Genomic DNA, 18,544 nt, shown 5'->3' with positions numbered 1-18,544 from the left:
TTTGACCAGCATTCATCAGGAGCTGGACCCGGGGCCCTCTGAACCCCTCGGCTCAGTTACGTGCTGGTGCGTTCACAAAGTGGGAGTCAACGTCCTCCAGAATGTCCGAATCACCAGAGCCAGGGCATCGAGTAGAGGGGGGGGAAGGAGAAGCAGAGGGGACCCCCACCCCCCCAGATGGTTACCAGGTGCCAACCAGTGTTGTTTACACAGTGGCATCGGAGTGGAGAGTGGCTTGTCTGCCAAGCTTTGAAGTGGGCACCCAAGCAGCCGCTAACTTCTTTGGCAGCACCTCCAGGTCACCCACCATCCCAACTTGGAAATATATCGCCGTTCCTTCATCGTCGTTGGGTCAAAATCCTGGAACTCCCGACATAACAGCACTGTGGGAGAACCTTCACCACACGGACTGCAGCGGTTCACGAAGGCGGCTCACCACCACCTTCTCAAGGGCAATTAGGGATGGGTAATAAATGTTGGCCTCGCCAGCGATGCCCCCACCCCAAGAATCAATAAAAAAGTAACGCTGCCCTCCACCTCCCCATAAGCAAAGTCGAGGAGATGATGTTTCGCAGTAGTGGGGAAAAAGACCTCATCGTTTTACCTGTCCAATACCGCTGCATATATTGTTTTGTTTTACTCCAGGATGGGCAGCTCCAAGTGGAAGATGTTCGCATTAAGGGGGTCTTTGGTGCCTCCAGGAAACGCATGCCTGTTACCGAGGGTTACGTACAGGTCAAGCAAGGTGGAGAATGGAAGCAGATCTGTGACAGCGACTGGACACCGAGCAACAGCAGAGTGATCTGTGGCATGTTTGGATTCCCAGGGGAGAAAAACTACAACTTCAGGATTTACAAGTAAGGACAGATCTTGGGCACATTGCAGTTTTCAGTGTGGCAGGTACCCAGCAACCAAAAACCAGCAGGAGGGTGACACCCCACCCCTCCCGTAGGAGGGTGACACCCCACCCCTCCCTGTGGGAGGGTGACACCCCAGCCCTCCCTGTGGGAGGGTGACACCCCAGCCCTCCCTGTAGGAGGGTGACACCCCACCCCTCCCTGTAGGAGGGTGACACCCCAGCCCTCCCTGTAGGAGGGTGACACCCCAGCCCTCCCTGTAGGAGGGTGACACCCCAGCCCTCCCTGTAGGAGGGTGACACCCCAGCCCTCCATTGGAGGGTGACACCCCAGCCCTCCATTGGAGGGTGACACCCCAGCCCTCCCGTAGGAGGGTGACACCCCACCCCTCCCTGTAGGAGGGTGACACCCCACCCCTCCCTGTAGGAGGGTGACACCCCACCCCTCCCTGTAGGAGGGTGACACCCCACCCCTCCCTGTAGGAGGGTGACACCCCACCCCTCCCTGTCGGAGGGTGACACCCCCACCCCTCCCTGTCGGAGGGTGACACCCCACCCCTCCCTGTCGGAGGGTGACACCCCACCCCTCCCTGTCGGAGGGTGACACCCCACCCCTCCCTGTCGGAGGGTGACACCCCACCCCTCCCTGTCGGAGGGTGACACCCCAGCCCTCCCTGTCGGAGGGTGACACCCCACCCCTCCCTGTAGGAGGGTGACACCCCTCCCTGTAGGAGGGTGACACCCCAGCCCTCCCTGTAGGAGGGTGACACCCCAGCCCTCCCTGTAGGAGGGTGACACCCCAGCCCTCCCTGTAGGAGGGTGACACCCCAGCCCTCCCTGTAGGAGGGTGACACCCCAGCCCTCCCTGTAGGAGGGTGACACCCCAGCCCTCCCTGTAGGAGGGTGACACCCCAGCCCTCCCTGTAGGAGGGTGACACCCCAGCCCTCCCTGTAGGAGGGTGACACCCCACCCCTCCCTGTAGGAGGGTGACACCCCAGCACTCCCTGTAGGAGGGTGACACCCCAGCACTCCCTGTAGGAGGGTGACACCCCAGCACTCCCTGTAGGAGGGTGACACCCCAGCACTCCCTGCAGGAGGGTGACACCCCAGCCCTTCCTGCAGGAGGGTGACAACCCCCCCCCAACCCTCGGCGGCAGTGCAACGCCCTCCCCCTCCTCGGCGGGAGTGCCAAGCACCCCCCTCCCCCCCCCCCCCCCCCTCGGCGGGAGTGCCAGGCCCCCCTCCACCCCTCCACCCCCTCCCCACCTCGGCGGGAGTGCCAGGCCCCCCCCCCTCCCCCCCCCCCCCCCTCAGCGGGAGTGCCAGGCCTCCCTCCCCCCCCCCCCCCCCTCGGCGGGAGTGCCAGGCCCCCCTCCCCCCCCCCCTCCCCCCCCCCTCGGCGGGAGTGCCAGCCCCACCTCCCCCCCCTCGGCGGGAGTGCCACGCCGTGCCCCTCTCGGTTAGATGTTAATCAGCCGTGCTGTGCAAGCTGGTCTCATTCGGACTGCTGCTGGGGTGGGACAGTTGGCCCCAGCACCCCTGGTTTCGGGAGGGGAGAATCTGTCCGAGCTCCCCCTGCTGATCATTGTCCACTGACCCTCACTGCAAGAATTCATGTATGTCCAGCCATGGATTGGCTGTTTGCTGCATTTACTTTCACTTTACAGAAAGGAACTTTGAAATGCTCAATTGCATGGTGAAGTTGCATAATCGTAGAATTTTACAGTGCAGGAGGAGGCCATTCAATCCATCGAGCCTCTGCTGACTCTCTGAAAGAAAGTGGTCCCAGTCTCCTGCTCTTCACCCAAACCCTTCTGAATTTCTCTTTTTCAAATATCGATCCACTTCCCTTTTAAAACCTATTGTCGATTCTGCTTCCATCATTCTTTATTGTAGAATCATAGAATAATACAGCATGGAAGGAGGCCATTGGACCCATCATTCCTGTGCTGGCTCTCAGAAAGAGCGATCCCACTCTCCCACTCGTTCCTCATAGCCCTGGAATTTTTTCCTTTTCAAGTATTAATCCAATACTTGGAAAGTTACTATTAAATCTGCCTCCACCATCCTTTCAGGCAGTGTCTCCGCCTTTTAAATTTATAGCAGTAAAAGATCCAATAAACAAGAGGTCAAAGTTTTCTGTAGACAAGAGACTCAAGCAAGACATATGTTCTGGTGGTATATTCCATGGCCGAACAACCCAAAAATTCTCCAAACCTCCCTCTTTGCCCTTTTGGTGATGATCTTAAATTTAAGCCACCCGGTTGCCGATTCACCGACCAGTGGGAATAGCTGGTCCCTTATCAAAACCCATCATCATTTTGAACACCTCTGAGATCTCTCTGCTCTTTTGCAGCTGCACTATATCCACAGCTGTCATTTTTTTGAGTTACCTAAGGAAAATCGAGGGACATAAACAAAATCCAACCGTCTGCTCAACGAGCTTTATCAGTTGTGACTCATTCAGCAAATTCCTGGGAAGCAGAGCTGCTCGTTCATACTGCTGTCAGATTCCACAAGCACACGCCTGTTGTAGGATTGTGCCTTCAGGGCTCACCCTGAGCTCAGCTCAGGGCAGAAGGGGAGCAAATGTACGTGAGCTAAACGACCAGGATGACATGACAATAACCGAATACTTTCACACTGAGGTACTAAGAGTCTGTTGGTGATTGGAATGCACAAAAAGGAGTTGGCTCTTCTTAATGATTAATTTGGACAGGCACTATTGTGTTCTTATGATTTTCTCTCCCTCTCTGTGAAGTATCGCCCGGTGTTGGTGTGCAGCCCCTCCAGCGATGGCCAGCCTCAGACCTGTAACTTGGTGCTTTGGGTACCACAAGAAAATATGGGCACAAACGCAAATGGTATCACAGGAAAATGTGGGCAAAAACCCAAGTGGTACCACGGGGAATTGTGCTTCAATTTCTCATTTGCTGGCTTGTTTTGATTTGAATTTTGTAGGCCTGGATGTTTGGAAAGGACTTGTAATGAGGTCTGGAGCCAAGTGGTCCTGCTATTGCCTCACTGGTGGATATAAACCCTGAAAGAGAAGACCAAGATCTGTCGATATCTACAGCTTGACATCTGGACAAGTGATGGGAACATTGATTTTAACCGTTGCCTGTGACTCTCTAGGCTCCATGGCTTGCGTCTAAGTGGCCGTACAAAGACAGAAAGCTACAGGCAGACATTTTGTGTAAAATTCCTCCTGCCATGACATCATGAGGGTCTTTTTTTATATTCGTTCATGGGATGTGGGCGTCGCTGGCGAGGCCAGCATTTATTGCCCATTCCTAATTGCCTTTGAGAAGGTGGTGGTGAGCCGCCTTCTTGAACCACTGCAGTCCGTGTGGTGAAGGTTCTCCTACAGTGCTGTTAGGAAGGGAATTCCAGGATTTTGACACAGCGACGATGAAGGAACGGCGATGTATTTCCAAGTCTGGATGGTGTGTGACTTGGAGGGGAACGTGCAGGTGGTGTTGTTCCCATGTACCTGCTGCCCTTGTCCTTCTAGGTGGTAGAGGTGGTGGGTTTGGGAAGTGCTGCCGAAGAAGCCTTGGCGAGTTGCTGCAGTGCATCCTGTGATGGTTCACACTGCAGCCACTGTGCGCCAGTGGTGAAGGGAGTGAATGTTTAGGGTGGTGGATGGGGTGCCAATCAAGCGGGTTGCCTTGTCCTGGATGGTGTCGAGCTTCTTGAGTGTTGTTGGAGCTGCACTCATCCAGGCAAGTGGAGAGTATTCCATCACACTCCTGACTTGTGCCTTGTAGATGGTGGAAAGGCTTTGGGGAGTCAGGAGGTGAGTCACTCGCCGCAGAATACCCAGCCTCTGACCTGCTCTCGTAACCACAGTATTTATATGGCTGGTCCAGTTAAGTTTCTGGTCAATGGTGACCCCCAGGATGTTGATGATGGGGGATTTGGCGATGGTTATGCCGTTGAATGTCAAGGGGACGTGGTTAGACTCTCTCTTGTTGGAGATGGTCATTGCTTGGCACTTGTCTGGTGCAAATGTTACTTGCCACTTATCAGCCCAAGCCTGGATGTTGTCCAGGTCTTGCTGCACGCGGGCTCGGACTGCTTCATTATCTGAGGGGTTGCGAATGGAACTGAACACTGTGCAATCATCAGCGAACATCCCCATTTCTGACCTTATGATGGAGGGAAGGTCATTGATGAAGCAGCTGAAGATGGTTGGGCCAAGGACACTGCCCTGAGGAACTCCTGCAGCAATGTCCTGGGGCTGAGATGATTGGCCTCCAACAACCACTACCATCTTCCTTTGTGCTAGGTATGACTCCAGCCACTGGAGAGTTCTCTCCCTGATTCCCATTGACTTCAATTTTACTAGGGCTCCTTGGTGCCACACTCTGTCAAATGTTGCCTTGATGTCAAGGGCAGTCACTCTCACCTCACCTCTGGAATTCAGCTCTTTTGTCCATGTTTGGACCAAGGCTGTAATGAGGTCTGGAGCCAAGTGGTCCTGGCGGAACCCAAACTGAGCATCGGTGAGCAGGTTATTGGTGAGTAAGTGCTGCTTGATAGCACTGTCGACGACACCTTCCATCACTTTGCTGATGATTGAGAGTAGACTGATGGGGCGGTAATTGGCCGGATTGGATTTGCCCTGCTTTTTGTGGACAGGACATACCTGGGCAATTTTACACATTGTCGGGTAGATGCCACTGTTGTAGCTGTACTGGAACAGCTTGGCCAGAGGCGCAGCTCGTTCTGGAGCACAAGTCTTCAGTACCACAGCCGGGATGTTGTCGGGGCCCATAGCCTTTGCTGCATCCAGTGCACTCAGCCGCTTCTTGATATCACGTGGAGTGAATCGAATTGACCGAAGACTGGCTTCTGTGATGGTGGGGATATCGGGAGGAGGCCGAGATGGATCATCCACTCTGCACTTCTGGCTGAAGATGGTTGCAAACGCTTCAGCCTTGTCTTTTGCGCTCATGTGCTGGACTCCACCATCGGACGAGGTCAAGTAAGTTTTTCCCTCGTGTTGGTTCGCTCACCCCCTGCCGCAGGCCCAGTCTGGCAGCTGTGTCCTTCAGGACTTGGCCAGCTCGGTCAGCTGCTGAGCCACTCTTGGTGATGGACATTGAAGTCCCCCACCCAGAGTACATTGCGACCCTCAGTGCTTCCTCCAAGTGATGTTCAACATGGAGGAGGACTGATTCATCAGCTGAGGGAGGGCAGTAGGTGGTAATCAGCAGGAGGTTTCCTTGCCATGTTTGACCTGATGACTATGAGATTTCATGGGGTTCAGAGTCAATGTTGAGGACTCCCAGGGCCACTCCCTCCTGACTGGAAATCACTGTACCGCCACCTCTGGTCGGTCTGTCCTGCCGGTGGGACAGGACACACCCAGGGATGGTGATGGAAGAGTCTGGGACGTTGGCTGAAAGGTATGATTCTGTGAGTATGGCTATGTCAGGCTGTTGCTTGACTAGTCTGTGGGACAACTCTCCCAATTTTGGCACAAGTCCCAAGATGTTAGTGAGGAGGACTTTGCAGGGTCAACTGGGCTTGGTTTGCCTTCGTCGTGTCTGGTGCCTAGTGGTCCAGTTTTATTCTCGCTAAAACAAAGTCATAATAAGATTTTACAACTGAGTGGCTTGCTAGGCCATTTCAGAATCAACCACATTGTTGTGGGTCTGGAGTCACATATCGGCCAGACCGGGTAAGGACGGCAGGTTTCCTTCCCTGGAGGACATCAGTGAACCAGATGGGTTTTTACGACAATCCGGTAGTTTCATGGCCACCATTACTGATACCAGTATTTTAATTCCAGGTTTTATTTAATTAATTGAATTTAAATTCCTCATCTGCCGTGGCCGGATTTGAACTTATGACTCCAGATTATTCGTCCAGGCCTCTGGATTACTAGTCCAGTAACATAATCACTTTGCTCCAAAGACGTTATGCATAAGGAGGGTGGTCAACACAGAGAATGAAGGGACTACTAAAGAAACTATCGTCATCATCAGCCTTGAAATATAAAGCACGGTGTCAGTGATGAACCCAGAGGAATTTTTCGTCAATGCTCTTGGTGGCAATCAGGACTTTAATGGGGTCCAGTAGGGACAAGACCAAGGAAGAATTTCAGAAGGAGGACAAGGACTTTGAATTCAATGCACTGGGGGGGGACCAGGCACCAGTTTAGGTCATCGAGGACGGAGAGTGAAAGACGAGCAGGACTTGGGTGTGGAGCAGAATACGTGTGGCAGAGTTTTGGATCAGTTGGCGTCTATGGGGGATGGGAGGCTGGCAAGGAGAGCATTGGAGTCATCACTTCTGGAGGCGACTGCGGCATAGTTGAGGGTTTCAGCGACAGAGGGGCTGAGGTGGGGCAGGAGGAAGGCAGTGTTGTGGAGGTGGAAGAAGGGGGTGCACCCCCGATTTCCTTCGCCTTTCCATTGGCGGCCGTGCCTTCAGCTGTCTCGGCCCCAAGGTCTGCAATTCCCTCCCTGAACCTCTCCACTTCTCCTCCTTTAAGACGCTCCTTAAAATCTACCCCTTTGGTCAAGCTTTTGGTCACCTGTTCTAATATCTCCTTATATGGCACGTGTCAAGTTTTGTCTGACGTTTTACAATGTTAAAGGCGCTATATAAATGCAAGTTGATGATGGAGAAGATGCGACACCAACATGGCAGCAAACTGACCAATGTGAACATAAGAACAGGAGTCGGCCATTCAGCCCCTCGAGCGTGTTCTGCCATTCAATTTGATCTTGGTTGACCTGTATCTCAACCCTATTTACCTGCCTCTGCTCCATATCCCTTGATACCTTTACCTGACAAAAATCTATCGATCTCAGTCATGAAAATTTCAGTTGACCCCACAGCCTTTTGGGTGAGAGAGTTCCTGATTCCCACTGCCCTTTGTGTGGAAAAGTGCTCACTGATTTCACTCCTAAATGGCCGAGCTGTAATTTTAAGACTTTGCCCCTCACCTTTGGGACGTGACTGCTTCGGATATCCACCGAACCTCCAGGGCAATGGGGGAAAGAGCGGGGGGCGGGGGGGGCGAGTGGGACCAATTGGATAGCTCTTTGAAAGAGCCGGCACAGGCACGATGGGTCAAATGGCCTCCCTCTGTGCTGCATGATTCTTGTGGGGTACATTGGTCCCATACAGTGCTGGCCGTAGACTCATGCTTTCGTTTTCTCCCTTTCCCGCAGGACGTTTGCCAACAGGAAGAAGCACACCTATTGGTCCTACGCAGTCAACTGTACAGGCAACGAAGCTCACCTGTCCAGCTGCAGCTTAGGGCAGTCCGTGGTCAGCAGGAACAGCACATGCAAGAGCCAGATGCCTGTGGTCGTGAGCTGCGTTGCTGGCCGGGCCTTTGCGACCATCACCACCACTCGAGTCAGGAAGGCCTTTCAGGCTGAGGTCAAGTGTGCTTTGCGTTTGCTTACCATGACAAAATTAGCCGGGCTAACAGTTGCGGGGGGGAGCGGAGCAAGGCGGGGGTGGTGGGGGGAACCACGATGGATAGATGGAATTGAGGTACAGATCATCCATGAACTAATCGAATGGCGGAACAGGCCCGAGGGGCTGAATGGCCTCCTCCTGTTCCTCTGAGCGCACTGTGGGCCAAAGTAATTTCCAGTGCTGGAGAAAATATTCTCGAATAATTCAAGGGAACACTGCTCTCTTACAGACTGGAATCTAATCAAGAGGTTCAGATGGTCTATATATAGATTAACGGATGCCTGGGAGTGAGTTACAGATTGCGATTTAATTGTGGGATTCAGATGGTTTATATATAGAATAACAGGTTTGGATGCTGTATAAACGATAGCAAGGTGTGCCCTCCGCTCCTTCCCGCTGTGCCCTCTGCCCCCTCCCGCTGTGCCCTCTGCCCCCTCCCGCTGTGCCCTCTGCCCCCTCCCGCTGTGCCCTCTGCCCCCTCCCGCTGTGCCCTCTGCCCCCTCCCGCTGTGCCCTCTGCCCCCTCCCGCTGTGCCCTCTGCCCCCTCCCGCTGTGCCCTCTGCCCCCTCCCGCTGTGCCCTCTGCCCCCTCCCGCTGTGCCCTCTGCCCCCTCCCGCTGTGCCCTCTGCCCCCTCCCGCTGTGCCCTCTGCCCCCTCCCGCTGTGCCCTCTGCCCCCTCCCGCTGTGCCCTCTGCCCCCTCCCGCTGTGCCCTCTGCCCCCTCCCGCTGTGCCCTCTGCCCCCTCCCGCTGTGCCCTCTGCCCCCTCCCGCTGTGCCCTCTGCCCCCTCCCGCTGTGCCCTCTGCCCCCTCCCGCTGTGCCCTCCGCCCCCACCCCGTGTGTGTTCCAACTGCCTTAAACTCTGATACCTGATTGTGCTCACAAAACTGTCAGCATGCTGAGAAACAATAACGATTGAGCGAAATGCATTTCTATAATGGCTTGTCGTGTCCCACAGCCAGCTGATCATTTCTGAACAGTCAGTGTTATGGCGGCAAACACAGCAGCTGATGTACACACCGCAAGGTCCCACAAACAGGACGTGAGTGAATATCCAGATAATCTCCTCTCTCGGTGTGAGTCGAGGGAGGGCTGTTGACCAGGTCACTGGAGTGCCGGGCTAGCTTTTGTGCTCAGGTCCCTGCAATGGGACTTGAACCCACGACCTGCTGACTCTGCAGCGAAAGTGTTACCCGCCGAGCCATGGCTGTCACCCTTTGCGGTTGAATAGCTGGCCAGCAGTCAGCGTCCAGGCCCACACCAGCAAGGAATTGAGGTCTCGTGGGACAGACGGAGGCCAAATAACCGGAGAGAGAAGTCTAGCAATGCCAAACATGTTGATAACCCTGCGTTCGGGAGCTGAAGGCTCCTTATCGACTAATTAGTGTCATAAAGTGTTATTGAATAGTTTACAGAATAAAGCTCGAAACGCAATCTCCACCCAGCACATTCCACATGTTGTATGTAATGTGTATCAGAAAATAGAAGCCAGATGGGTGGTTTGGCTGGGAATTTTAAGCACGTATCGTTCCATTCTGCCAGAGATGCACCACAGGAGTGACTTTAACAGCGCTCAACACCATTCTTCACTCGAGTTTTCCCATCATTCTGGCACTTGGACCCAAGTCCTGAGTGGCACTGAACGGCGATTTAAACCAGAGTTCTCACTTCTGGAAGCTCCGTGGATGAGGGAGTGGCTGAAAGCCATCCTTGCCCGGTGTGGTGCTGACCCGTACAGACAACAAGCTCCCAGGTTTGATCCCTGGTCTGTGCCGTGTTGACTGATTTCAGCGTCACTTGCGGTCTGACAATAGGCTTAAGTGACCTCGGACCAGAGAGGAGGGCAAGATAAGAACATCAGAAATAGGAGCAGGAGTCGGCCATCCGGCCCCTCGAGCCTCACTCCGCCATTCAATAAGATCATGGCTGATCTTCGACCTCAACTCCACTTCCCTGCCCGGTCCCCGTATCCCTTGATTCCCTTAGAGTCCAAGGGGGTGATTTTAAACCCCGAGAACGGGTGGGAGTTGAAAATAGTTATTTTTTTGGGTCGCCACCGCAAAATTTTCGGACTTTGCCTTCCCAGTGGGAAGCCTGTACTTTTACGCGCCCACGTTAAACCCGGAAATTAAGTCAGGTTGCGGTTGCGACCCAAAAAACAACTATTTTCAACTCCCAACCCACCCGTTCTTGGCGTTTAAAATCACCCCCCAAAAATCTATCTATCTCAGCCTCGAATATACCCGCGACACAGCCCACTGGGGTAGAGAATTCATAAGATTCACAACCCTCCTCCTTTAAGACGCTCCTTAAAACCTACCTCTTTGACCAAGCTTTTGGTCACCCTGTCCTAATATCTCCTTATGTGGCTCGGTGTCAAATTTTGTCTGATAATCGCTCCTGTTAAGCACCTTGGGACGTTTTACTACGTTAAAGGCACTGTATAAATGCAAGTTGTGTGTTCTCCCTCACTTTGCCCCATATTGGATGGCAGAATCATCAGCCCCCCTGCGTCCTACTCCCTGGATCCTCCTCCCCATACCCTTCCATCTGTTAACTTCTGTGTTGTCCCTTGAAAAGCTCCTCGATGGCCAGCTGTTTGACCAAGGTTTTGGTCATCCATCCCTTCCGAGCTCACTGTCCATTTCCGTGCACTTATTTGAGAAGCGCCTTGGGATGATTTTTTTTTTACATTAAAGATGCTGTGGGTCGTTGCCGTCAGGCCGTGACCTTTGCTATTATCCCGTGACCCCTGCTGGAAAGTGTACATGTGCGGACACTGGCTAACTACAGGATTGGACGTGTCTGTGAAGACTGACCCCCATGGCCAACAGCCGACCAACACGCTCCAGGCTCACACATGAAAAATGGCCGATTCTAGTGCAAATTCAGGCAAATTCTTCCAAAGAATTGGGGCAAAACGGAACGAGAATGAGGGAGTGCTGCACTGACGGAGGTGCCGTCTTTCGGAGGAGACGTCAAACCGAGGCCCCCTCTGCCCTCTCAGGTGGACGTAAAAGATCCCACAGCACAATTTAGAAGAAGAGCAGGGGAGCTCTCCCAATGTCCTGGCCAATATTTATCCCTCAACCAACATCACATTAAAAAAAACAGATTATCTGGTAATTATCTCATCGCTGTTTGTGGGCCCCTGCTGTGCACAAATTGGCTGCTGCGTTTCCCTCCATTACAACAGTGGCTACAGTTCAAAAGTACTTCATTGGCTGTGTAGCACTTTGAGACGTCCTGGGGTTGTGAAAGGCACGATAGAAATGCAAGTCTTTCTTTTTCTTGCTTTGGTACGGCAGCAGTGAACAGTTTGAAAGCAGGAGCAAGTGTGAAATTTGAGCACCACAAGCAAAAACAACATGTCCTGCTGGAGGTGCTCTGTGGCCTGGCGTGCTGCCTCATTGCCTCACACCTCCTCCAAGTACTCTGTGTTGGATTTCGGCTCTGTGCCGCCTTCCTCTTCTTTCTCATCTCCCCGAAGAATCTAGTGCATAATTTATTTTATGCTTTCTGACATCTAACAGTGTGGCCCCTTTGCAGTGGCAGAAACTCAACCCACTGCTGAACACTAGGAGCAACGAGTGTGAGGATCAGGAACGGAGACCGTGCAGCAGAGGATTTAATTTTCCTTTGCTCAGTGGCGAGCACTGTCTCGCCTCGGAGTCAGAAGGTCGTGGGTTCAAGTCCCCACTCCAGAGACTTCAGCACATAATCGAGGCTGACATTCCAGTGCAGCACTGAGGGAGTAAGCTCCCACAAACAGCAGTGAGACAATGACCAGGTAATTTGTTTTTAATTACGGTGGTTGAGGGATAAATATTGGCCAGGACACCGGGGAGAACTCCCCTGGTCTGCTTCGAAATAGTGCCATGGGATCTTTTACATCCACCTGAGAGGTTGGACAGGGCCTCGGTTTAAAATCTCATGCAAAAGACGGCACCTCCGACAGGGCAGCGCTCCCTCAACACTGCACTGAAGTGTCAGCCTGGATTATGGGCTCAAGTCTCAGTTAATGATACTGGTATAGATTTTCACCCTCAATGCCGAGGGGGTAATCTGGCAGAGCGGATCGCCCGCCCAATATGGAAACAGTCTGATTTTCATTCTGTTGATTTCAACATTTCATATGTCCTCATGGAGCTGTTGCCCCCGCTTGATTTGAAGTAGGATTTCCAACTTTCCTTTTTAACCCCGCGAGGTGTGTTGTAAGATTTTGATCACTGTCCAGGGTTGCAGAAGTGAGTTCCCGTTGGATCGGAAATCCAGCCCCAGGCTCTCGGCCTATGGTGGATGCTGTTTATTTTAAGTGAATCACGGATTTCGCACTGGGCTAAATTCACAGGCAGTTCGAAGATAACGGGAGGACCTCACCACCCAGCCCTCTCAGACTTGGCTTGGGTGAGTGGAACAGGGAAGCAGGTTACTGAACGGAAGATCGGGTCATGTTTGAGCTCTCGCCCTGCTGGGAGCACATCTGTCAAAACAAATGCTGGGGCTGGTAAAGTCCCGACTTTGCAGACAGCTTTGAAATGCATAAAACAGACAAATCACATGAACACAGTGTGTGCAAAACACAGTCATTTTTATCCATCCGATACCAAGTTACATGTCGTTGTGTATAGAAGCTGTACGTCTGCTACAATAGCAGCTACTGCCCTATCTCCCACCTGCCCTTTCTCTCACCTGCCCTTTCATCATCAACAACAACAACTTGCATTGATTTAGCGCCTTTAACGTAGTAAAATGTCCAAAAGCACTTCACAGAAGCCATTATCAAACAAAATTTGACACTAAGCAGGTATTAGGGCAGGTGACCAAAATCTTAGTCAAAGATGTAGGTTTTAAGGAGTATCTTAAAGGAGGAGAGGCGTAGAGCTTTCGGGAATGAATTCCAGAGCTTAAAGCCGAGGCAGCTGAAGGCACGGCCGCCAGTGGTGGAGCGATTAAAATCAGGGATGCGCAAGAGGCAAGAATTGGAGGAGCGCCGAGATCTCGGAGGGTTGTAAGGCTGGAGGAGGTTACAGAGATTGGGAGGGGCGAGGCCGTTAGGGATTTGAACATACGGATGAGAATTTTAAAATCGGGACGTTTCCAGACCGGGAGCCAATGTGGGTCAGTGAACACAGGGGTGGAACAGTCCTGAAACAGTGTGGTGTGCTCACCACTCCCTGTTTGAACGCTTCCAACCTGTGCATATCACTGAAACGCTCTTGTTCCAAGTCATCCCGTGTGACTGCAAGCACAGCCCCTGTTCACCCTCCTCTTGATCTCTCCGCCACCTTCGATACGGTTCACCATTGCATTCTCCTGCGTTGCGCTGCTCCCTCTCAGTCTTCCCTCCCTGCCACCTTCGATACGGTTGACCATTGCATTCTCCTGCGTTGCGCTGCTCCCTCTCAGTCTTCCCTCCCTGCCACCTTCGATACGGTTGACCATTGCATTCTCCTGCGTTGCACTGCTCCCTCTCAGTCTTCCCTCCCTGCCACCTTCGATTCGGTTGACCATTGCATTCTCCTGCGTTGCACTGCTCCCTCTCAGTCTTCCCTCCCTGCCGCCTTCGATTCGGTTGACCATTGCATTCTCCTGCGTTGCACTGCTCCCTCTCAGTCTTCCCTCCCTGCCGCCTTCGATACGGTTGACCATTGCATTCTCCTGCGTTGCACTGCTCCCTCTCAGTCTTCCCTCCCTGCCACCTTCGATACGGTTGACCATTGCATTCTCCTGCGTTGTGCTGCTCCCTCTCAGTCTTCCCTCCCTGCCACCTTCGATACAGTTGACCATTGCATTCTCCTGCGTTGTGCTGCTCCCTCTCAGTCTTCCCTCCCTGCCACCTTCGATACAGTTGACCATTGCATTCTCCTGCGTTGCACTGCTCCCTCTCAGTCTTCCCTCCCTGCCACCTTCGATACGGTTCACCATTGCATTCTCCTGCGTTACGCTGCTCCCTCTCAGTCTTCCCTCCCTGCCACCTTCGATACGGTTGACCATTGCATTCTCCTGCGTTGCACTGCTCCCTCTCAGTCTTCCCTCCCTGCCACCTTCGATACGGTTCACCATTGCATTCTCCTGCGTTGCACTGCTCCCTCTCAGTCTTCCCTCCCTGCCGCTTTCGATACGGTTGACCATTGCATTCTCCTGCATTGCACTGCTCCCTCTCAGTCTTCCCTCCCTGCCACCTTCGATACGGTTGACCATTGCATTCTCCTGCGTTGTGCTGCTCCCTCTCAGTCTTCCCTCCCTGCCACCTTCGATACAGTTGACCATTGCATTCTCCTGCGTTGCACTGCTCCCTCTCAGTCTTCCCTCCCTGCCACCTTCGATACAGTTGACCATTGCATTCTCCTGCGTTGCACTGCTCCCTCTCAGTCTTCCCTCCCTGCCACCTTCGATACGGTTGACCATTGCATTCTCCTGCGTTGCACTGCTCCCTCTCAGTCTTCCCTCCCTGCCACCTTCGATACGGTTCACCATTGCATTCTCCTGCGTTGCACTGCTCCCTCTCAGTCTTCCCTCCCTGCCACCTTCGATTCGGTTGACCATTGCATTCTCCTGCGTTGCACTGCTCCCTCTCAGTCTTCCCTCCCTGCCGCCTTCGATACGGTTGACCATTGCATTCTCCTGCGTTGCACTGCTCCCTCTCAGTCTTCCCTCCCTGCCGCCTTCGATACGGTTGACCATTGCATTCTCCTGTGTTGCACTGCTCCCTCTCAGTCTTCCCTCCCTGCCACCTTCGATACGGTTGACCATTGCATTCTCCTGCGTTGTGCTGCTCCCTCTCAGTCTTCCCTCCCTGCCACCTTCGATACAGTTGACCATTGCATTCTCCTGCGTTGCACTGCTCCCTCTCAGTCTTCCCTCCCTGCCACCTTCGATACGGTTCACCATTGCATTCTCCTGCGTTACGCTGCTCCCTCTCAGTCTTCCCTCCCTGCCACCTTCGATACGGTTGACCATTGCATTCTCCTGCGTTGCACTGCTCCCTCTCAGTCTTCCCTCCCTGCCACCTTCGATACGGTTCACCATTGCATTCTCCTGCGTTACGCTGCTCCCTCTCAGTCTTCCCTCCCTGCCACCTTCGATACGGTTGACCATTGCATTCTCCTGCATTGCACTGCTCCCTCTCAGTCTTCCCTCCCTGCCACCTTCGATACGGTTCACCATTGCATTCTCCTGCGTTGCACTGCTCCCTCTCAGTCTTCCCTCCCTGCCACCTTCGATACGGTTCACCATTGCATTCTCCTGCGTTGCACTGCTCCCTCTCAGTCTTCCCTCCCTGAATGAGGTGGTTGCCGCTTCTTCCCAGGATCCCCGTTTAAAATACCTCTCGGCCATTTTGGTCTGCTGTCATTCTTAAATTGCCAACAATAGTATTTTTGAATATTCTATAATATTTCCAATCTGTTCGATTGAGAGTTACCACCTACAGGAGAACACGGGGACGGGAGGGCGTGTGTAATTCAAACATAACTTTGCCGGAGCACGTGGCCCGACTGTTTTTATTCTTTTCTACAGGAGCCGCTGGTTCGTCTCAAAGGAGGAGCCAAGATCGGTGAAGGCAGAGTGGAAGTGTTGAAGAACGGGCAATGGGGAACCGTCTGTGATTATCAGTGGAGTCTCGTATCAGCCAGCGTGGTCTGCCGAGAGCTGGGCTTTGGGACTGCCAAGGAAGCTTTAACTGGAGCTCGAATGGGTCAAGGTGAGGCATTTACCCCCACCTTGAGATTTACAGTGAAAGAAAGAACTTGCATTTATATAGCGCCTTTCACCACCTCAGGACATCCCAAAGCGCTTTAGAACCAATGTAATGTAGGAAACGTGGCAGCCAATTTGTGCACAGCAACATCCCACAAACAGCAATGTGATAATGACCAGCTAAACTGATTTAGGTGTTGGCTGAAGGATAAATCTTGGCCAGGACACCGGGGAGAACTCCCCCTGGTCATCTTCGAAATGGTGCCATGGGATCTTTTACATCCACCTGAGAAAGCAGACTGTGCCTCGGTTTAACATCTCATCCGAAAGACAGCACCTCCGATATTGAAGCACTCCCTCTCCACTGGCACTGAAGTGACTGGCTGGATTCTGTGCTTAAGTCTCTGGACTGGTACTTGAACCCACAACCTTCTGACTCAGAGGCGAGTGTGCTGCTCACAGAGCTACGGCTGACACCATTGACACTGAAGAGCTTGTGTAATGGATGGGTGTCTGGGAACTGGCAGTCTCCAGTCTATCCTGTTTACAAACACCCTGAAACGAAGGTTGGAGGATGTCAAGTTTGTTTGAAGACTTGGCGAGTTTTTTTTCCCCTCATAATATTGTCATAGCTGGTTTCAAGAGATCGTCTTTGCTCCCTTTCACTGATGAAGAAATAGATTTCTGAAACTGTGCCTTTAATTATTGTTTTCCTACTGGATTTGTCCCTCCCAGGAAATTCAGTGTGCTCATCTCATGTCGGACCAACAGTCATCCAGTGTGTGACCTGCAGGTGACCCAACTTTCAGGCTTTGATCATTGTTCTTTCCCACCACTGAGTTTCACATGTGGGAGCCACATTGATGTTCATGCTAATTCTCCCCACATGTTCATGTGCCTTGGTGGTGTGGTTGTTACAATTGTCATTGACAGTTGTCATTATAGATGTCAGCCTTGGCTCAGTGGGAGGCACTCTGGCCTCTGAGTCTGAAGATCCGGGGTTCAAGTCCCACTCCAGAGACTCGAGCATCGAGGCTGACGCTCCCAGGGGAGCGCTGCACTGTCGGAGGGGCCGTCTTTCAGATGAGACGTTACACCGAGGCCCTATCTGCCCCCTCAAGTGGACATCAAGTACTCTGTGGTGCTATTTTGAAGAAGGGTAGTGGAGATATACCCGGTGTCCTGGCCGATATTTATCCCTCAATCAACATCACCAGGAAGAGATTAACTGGTCGTTTTCTGATTGTGGGATCATGCTGTGCACAAAATAGCTGTCGCGTTTCCCAATATTGCAACAGTGACTACACTTCACAAGTATTCATTGTCTGTGAAGCGGTTGGGTCATGCTAAGGTTGTGAAAGGTGCTGTTATAAATGCACGTTCTTCAATTTCTATTGTTCTTCACTCTGCATCCCCCAAGCTTTCAGCATTTGGAGGAACTGAACTGCGAAGAAATGTAACGGAAAGGCAGTGGCATACATGGCCTCCTGCTCCTGTGTTGTGTGAAGCTTCACCACCTACAAAAGTCCATCAGTCTGAGCTCACAAGGTGCCACTGCCCAAATTAGGGGTTTACACTTCGACTGTATTTGTACCTTGTGCCCTTCAGTATGAGCCCATGCAATCCATTACCTGCAGGAGAACAAACCCAATTGCCTCCATAGTTGGGCCGGCACATCTGCACCGAACATCTGCCCAAGGCTTCGAAAGCTGCGCAAAATTCCATAGTCTATTCCCAATTGCCGGGACAACAGATTTGCAAAATACGTGCCCCTAAAACCCTCTCGCATTCGCCTCGGGCACACGGAAAGGCATCTGTGCCTGATCCCGAAGGAACGGCCGAGTCGCGTCTTCCCACATAATGCGGAGTGCGCCAGTTATGCAGAGGTTGGCCAGAGAAATGCAGCCGTGCAAAAACGGACACTGCTCAGGACGGGTGCAGAGTAAACACTGGCGCTACACGGCTGGCCACAGCAAGTCACTGGTGTCAGTTGACGGAGACGAGGCCGCCACCAATCACCACCTTTTTGGTTTTTGGCTGGCAGCAGGTGTGATACTGGATGTCAGGGGTGAATCAGATGCTGTAATGATATTGGGGATTTATTTCACTGAGCCAACATTTCCAGTAACATGCACACCCGAACACCCGCCTTCCATATTTGTGCGTGCAGTAGGCTGATACGAACATACGAAATTGAGGGGCAGGGAAAGACCAACTGGTCCATCAAGCCTGCCCCATATCTCATGATTGCCGGAGCATCGGGATCCTGGGCTTTATAAATAGAGACATAGAGTATAAAAGCAAAGAAGTTCTGATGAACCTTCATAAAATACTGGTTCGGCCACAACTGGAGTATTGTGTCCAGTTCTGGACTCCGCACTTTGGGAAAGTTGTGAAGGCCTTAGAAAGGGTGCAGAAGAGATTTGCTAGAATGATTCCAGGGATGAGGGACTTTAGTTCCGTGGGTAGATTGGAGAAGCTGGGGTTGTTCTCCTTGGAACAGAGAAGGTTGAGAGGAGATTTGATAGAGGTATTCAAAAT

At 52.5% G+C, this 18,544-nt stretch overlaps 1 protein-coding gene across 3 annotated transcripts in view; it reads left to right on the top strand.

Annotated features, from left to right (window-relative positions):
• Positions 1-18,544, top strand: part of entpd4 (ectonucleoside triphosphate diphosphohydrolase 4) — a 142,589-nt gene that overhangs the window by 85,122 nt on the left and 38,923 nt on the right. For all 3 annotated transcript variants that reach the window (XM_068001034.1, XM_068001030.1, XM_068001031.1), the window contains 3 exons: positions 646-857; positions 8,048-8,261; positions 15,824-16,007. In XM_068001034.1, coding sequence (XP_067857135.1) covers positions 646-857; positions 8,048-8,261; positions 15,824-16,007 — 610 coding nt within the window. The remainder of the gene's footprint in view (positions 1-645; positions 858-8,047; positions 8,262-15,823; positions 16,008-18,544) is intronic.

The sequence above is a fragment of the Heptranchias perlo genome, chromosome 20 (genome assembly GCF_035084215.1).
Source record: "Heptranchias perlo isolate sHepPer1 chromosome 20, sHepPer1.hap1, whole genome shotgun sequence".
In the NCBI taxonomy this organism is placed as follows: Eukaryota; Metazoa; Chordata; class Chondrichthyes; order Hexanchiformes; family Hexanchidae; genus Heptranchias; species Heptranchias perlo.
This window is presented reverse-complemented; position numbering and strand designations above follow the sequence as displayed.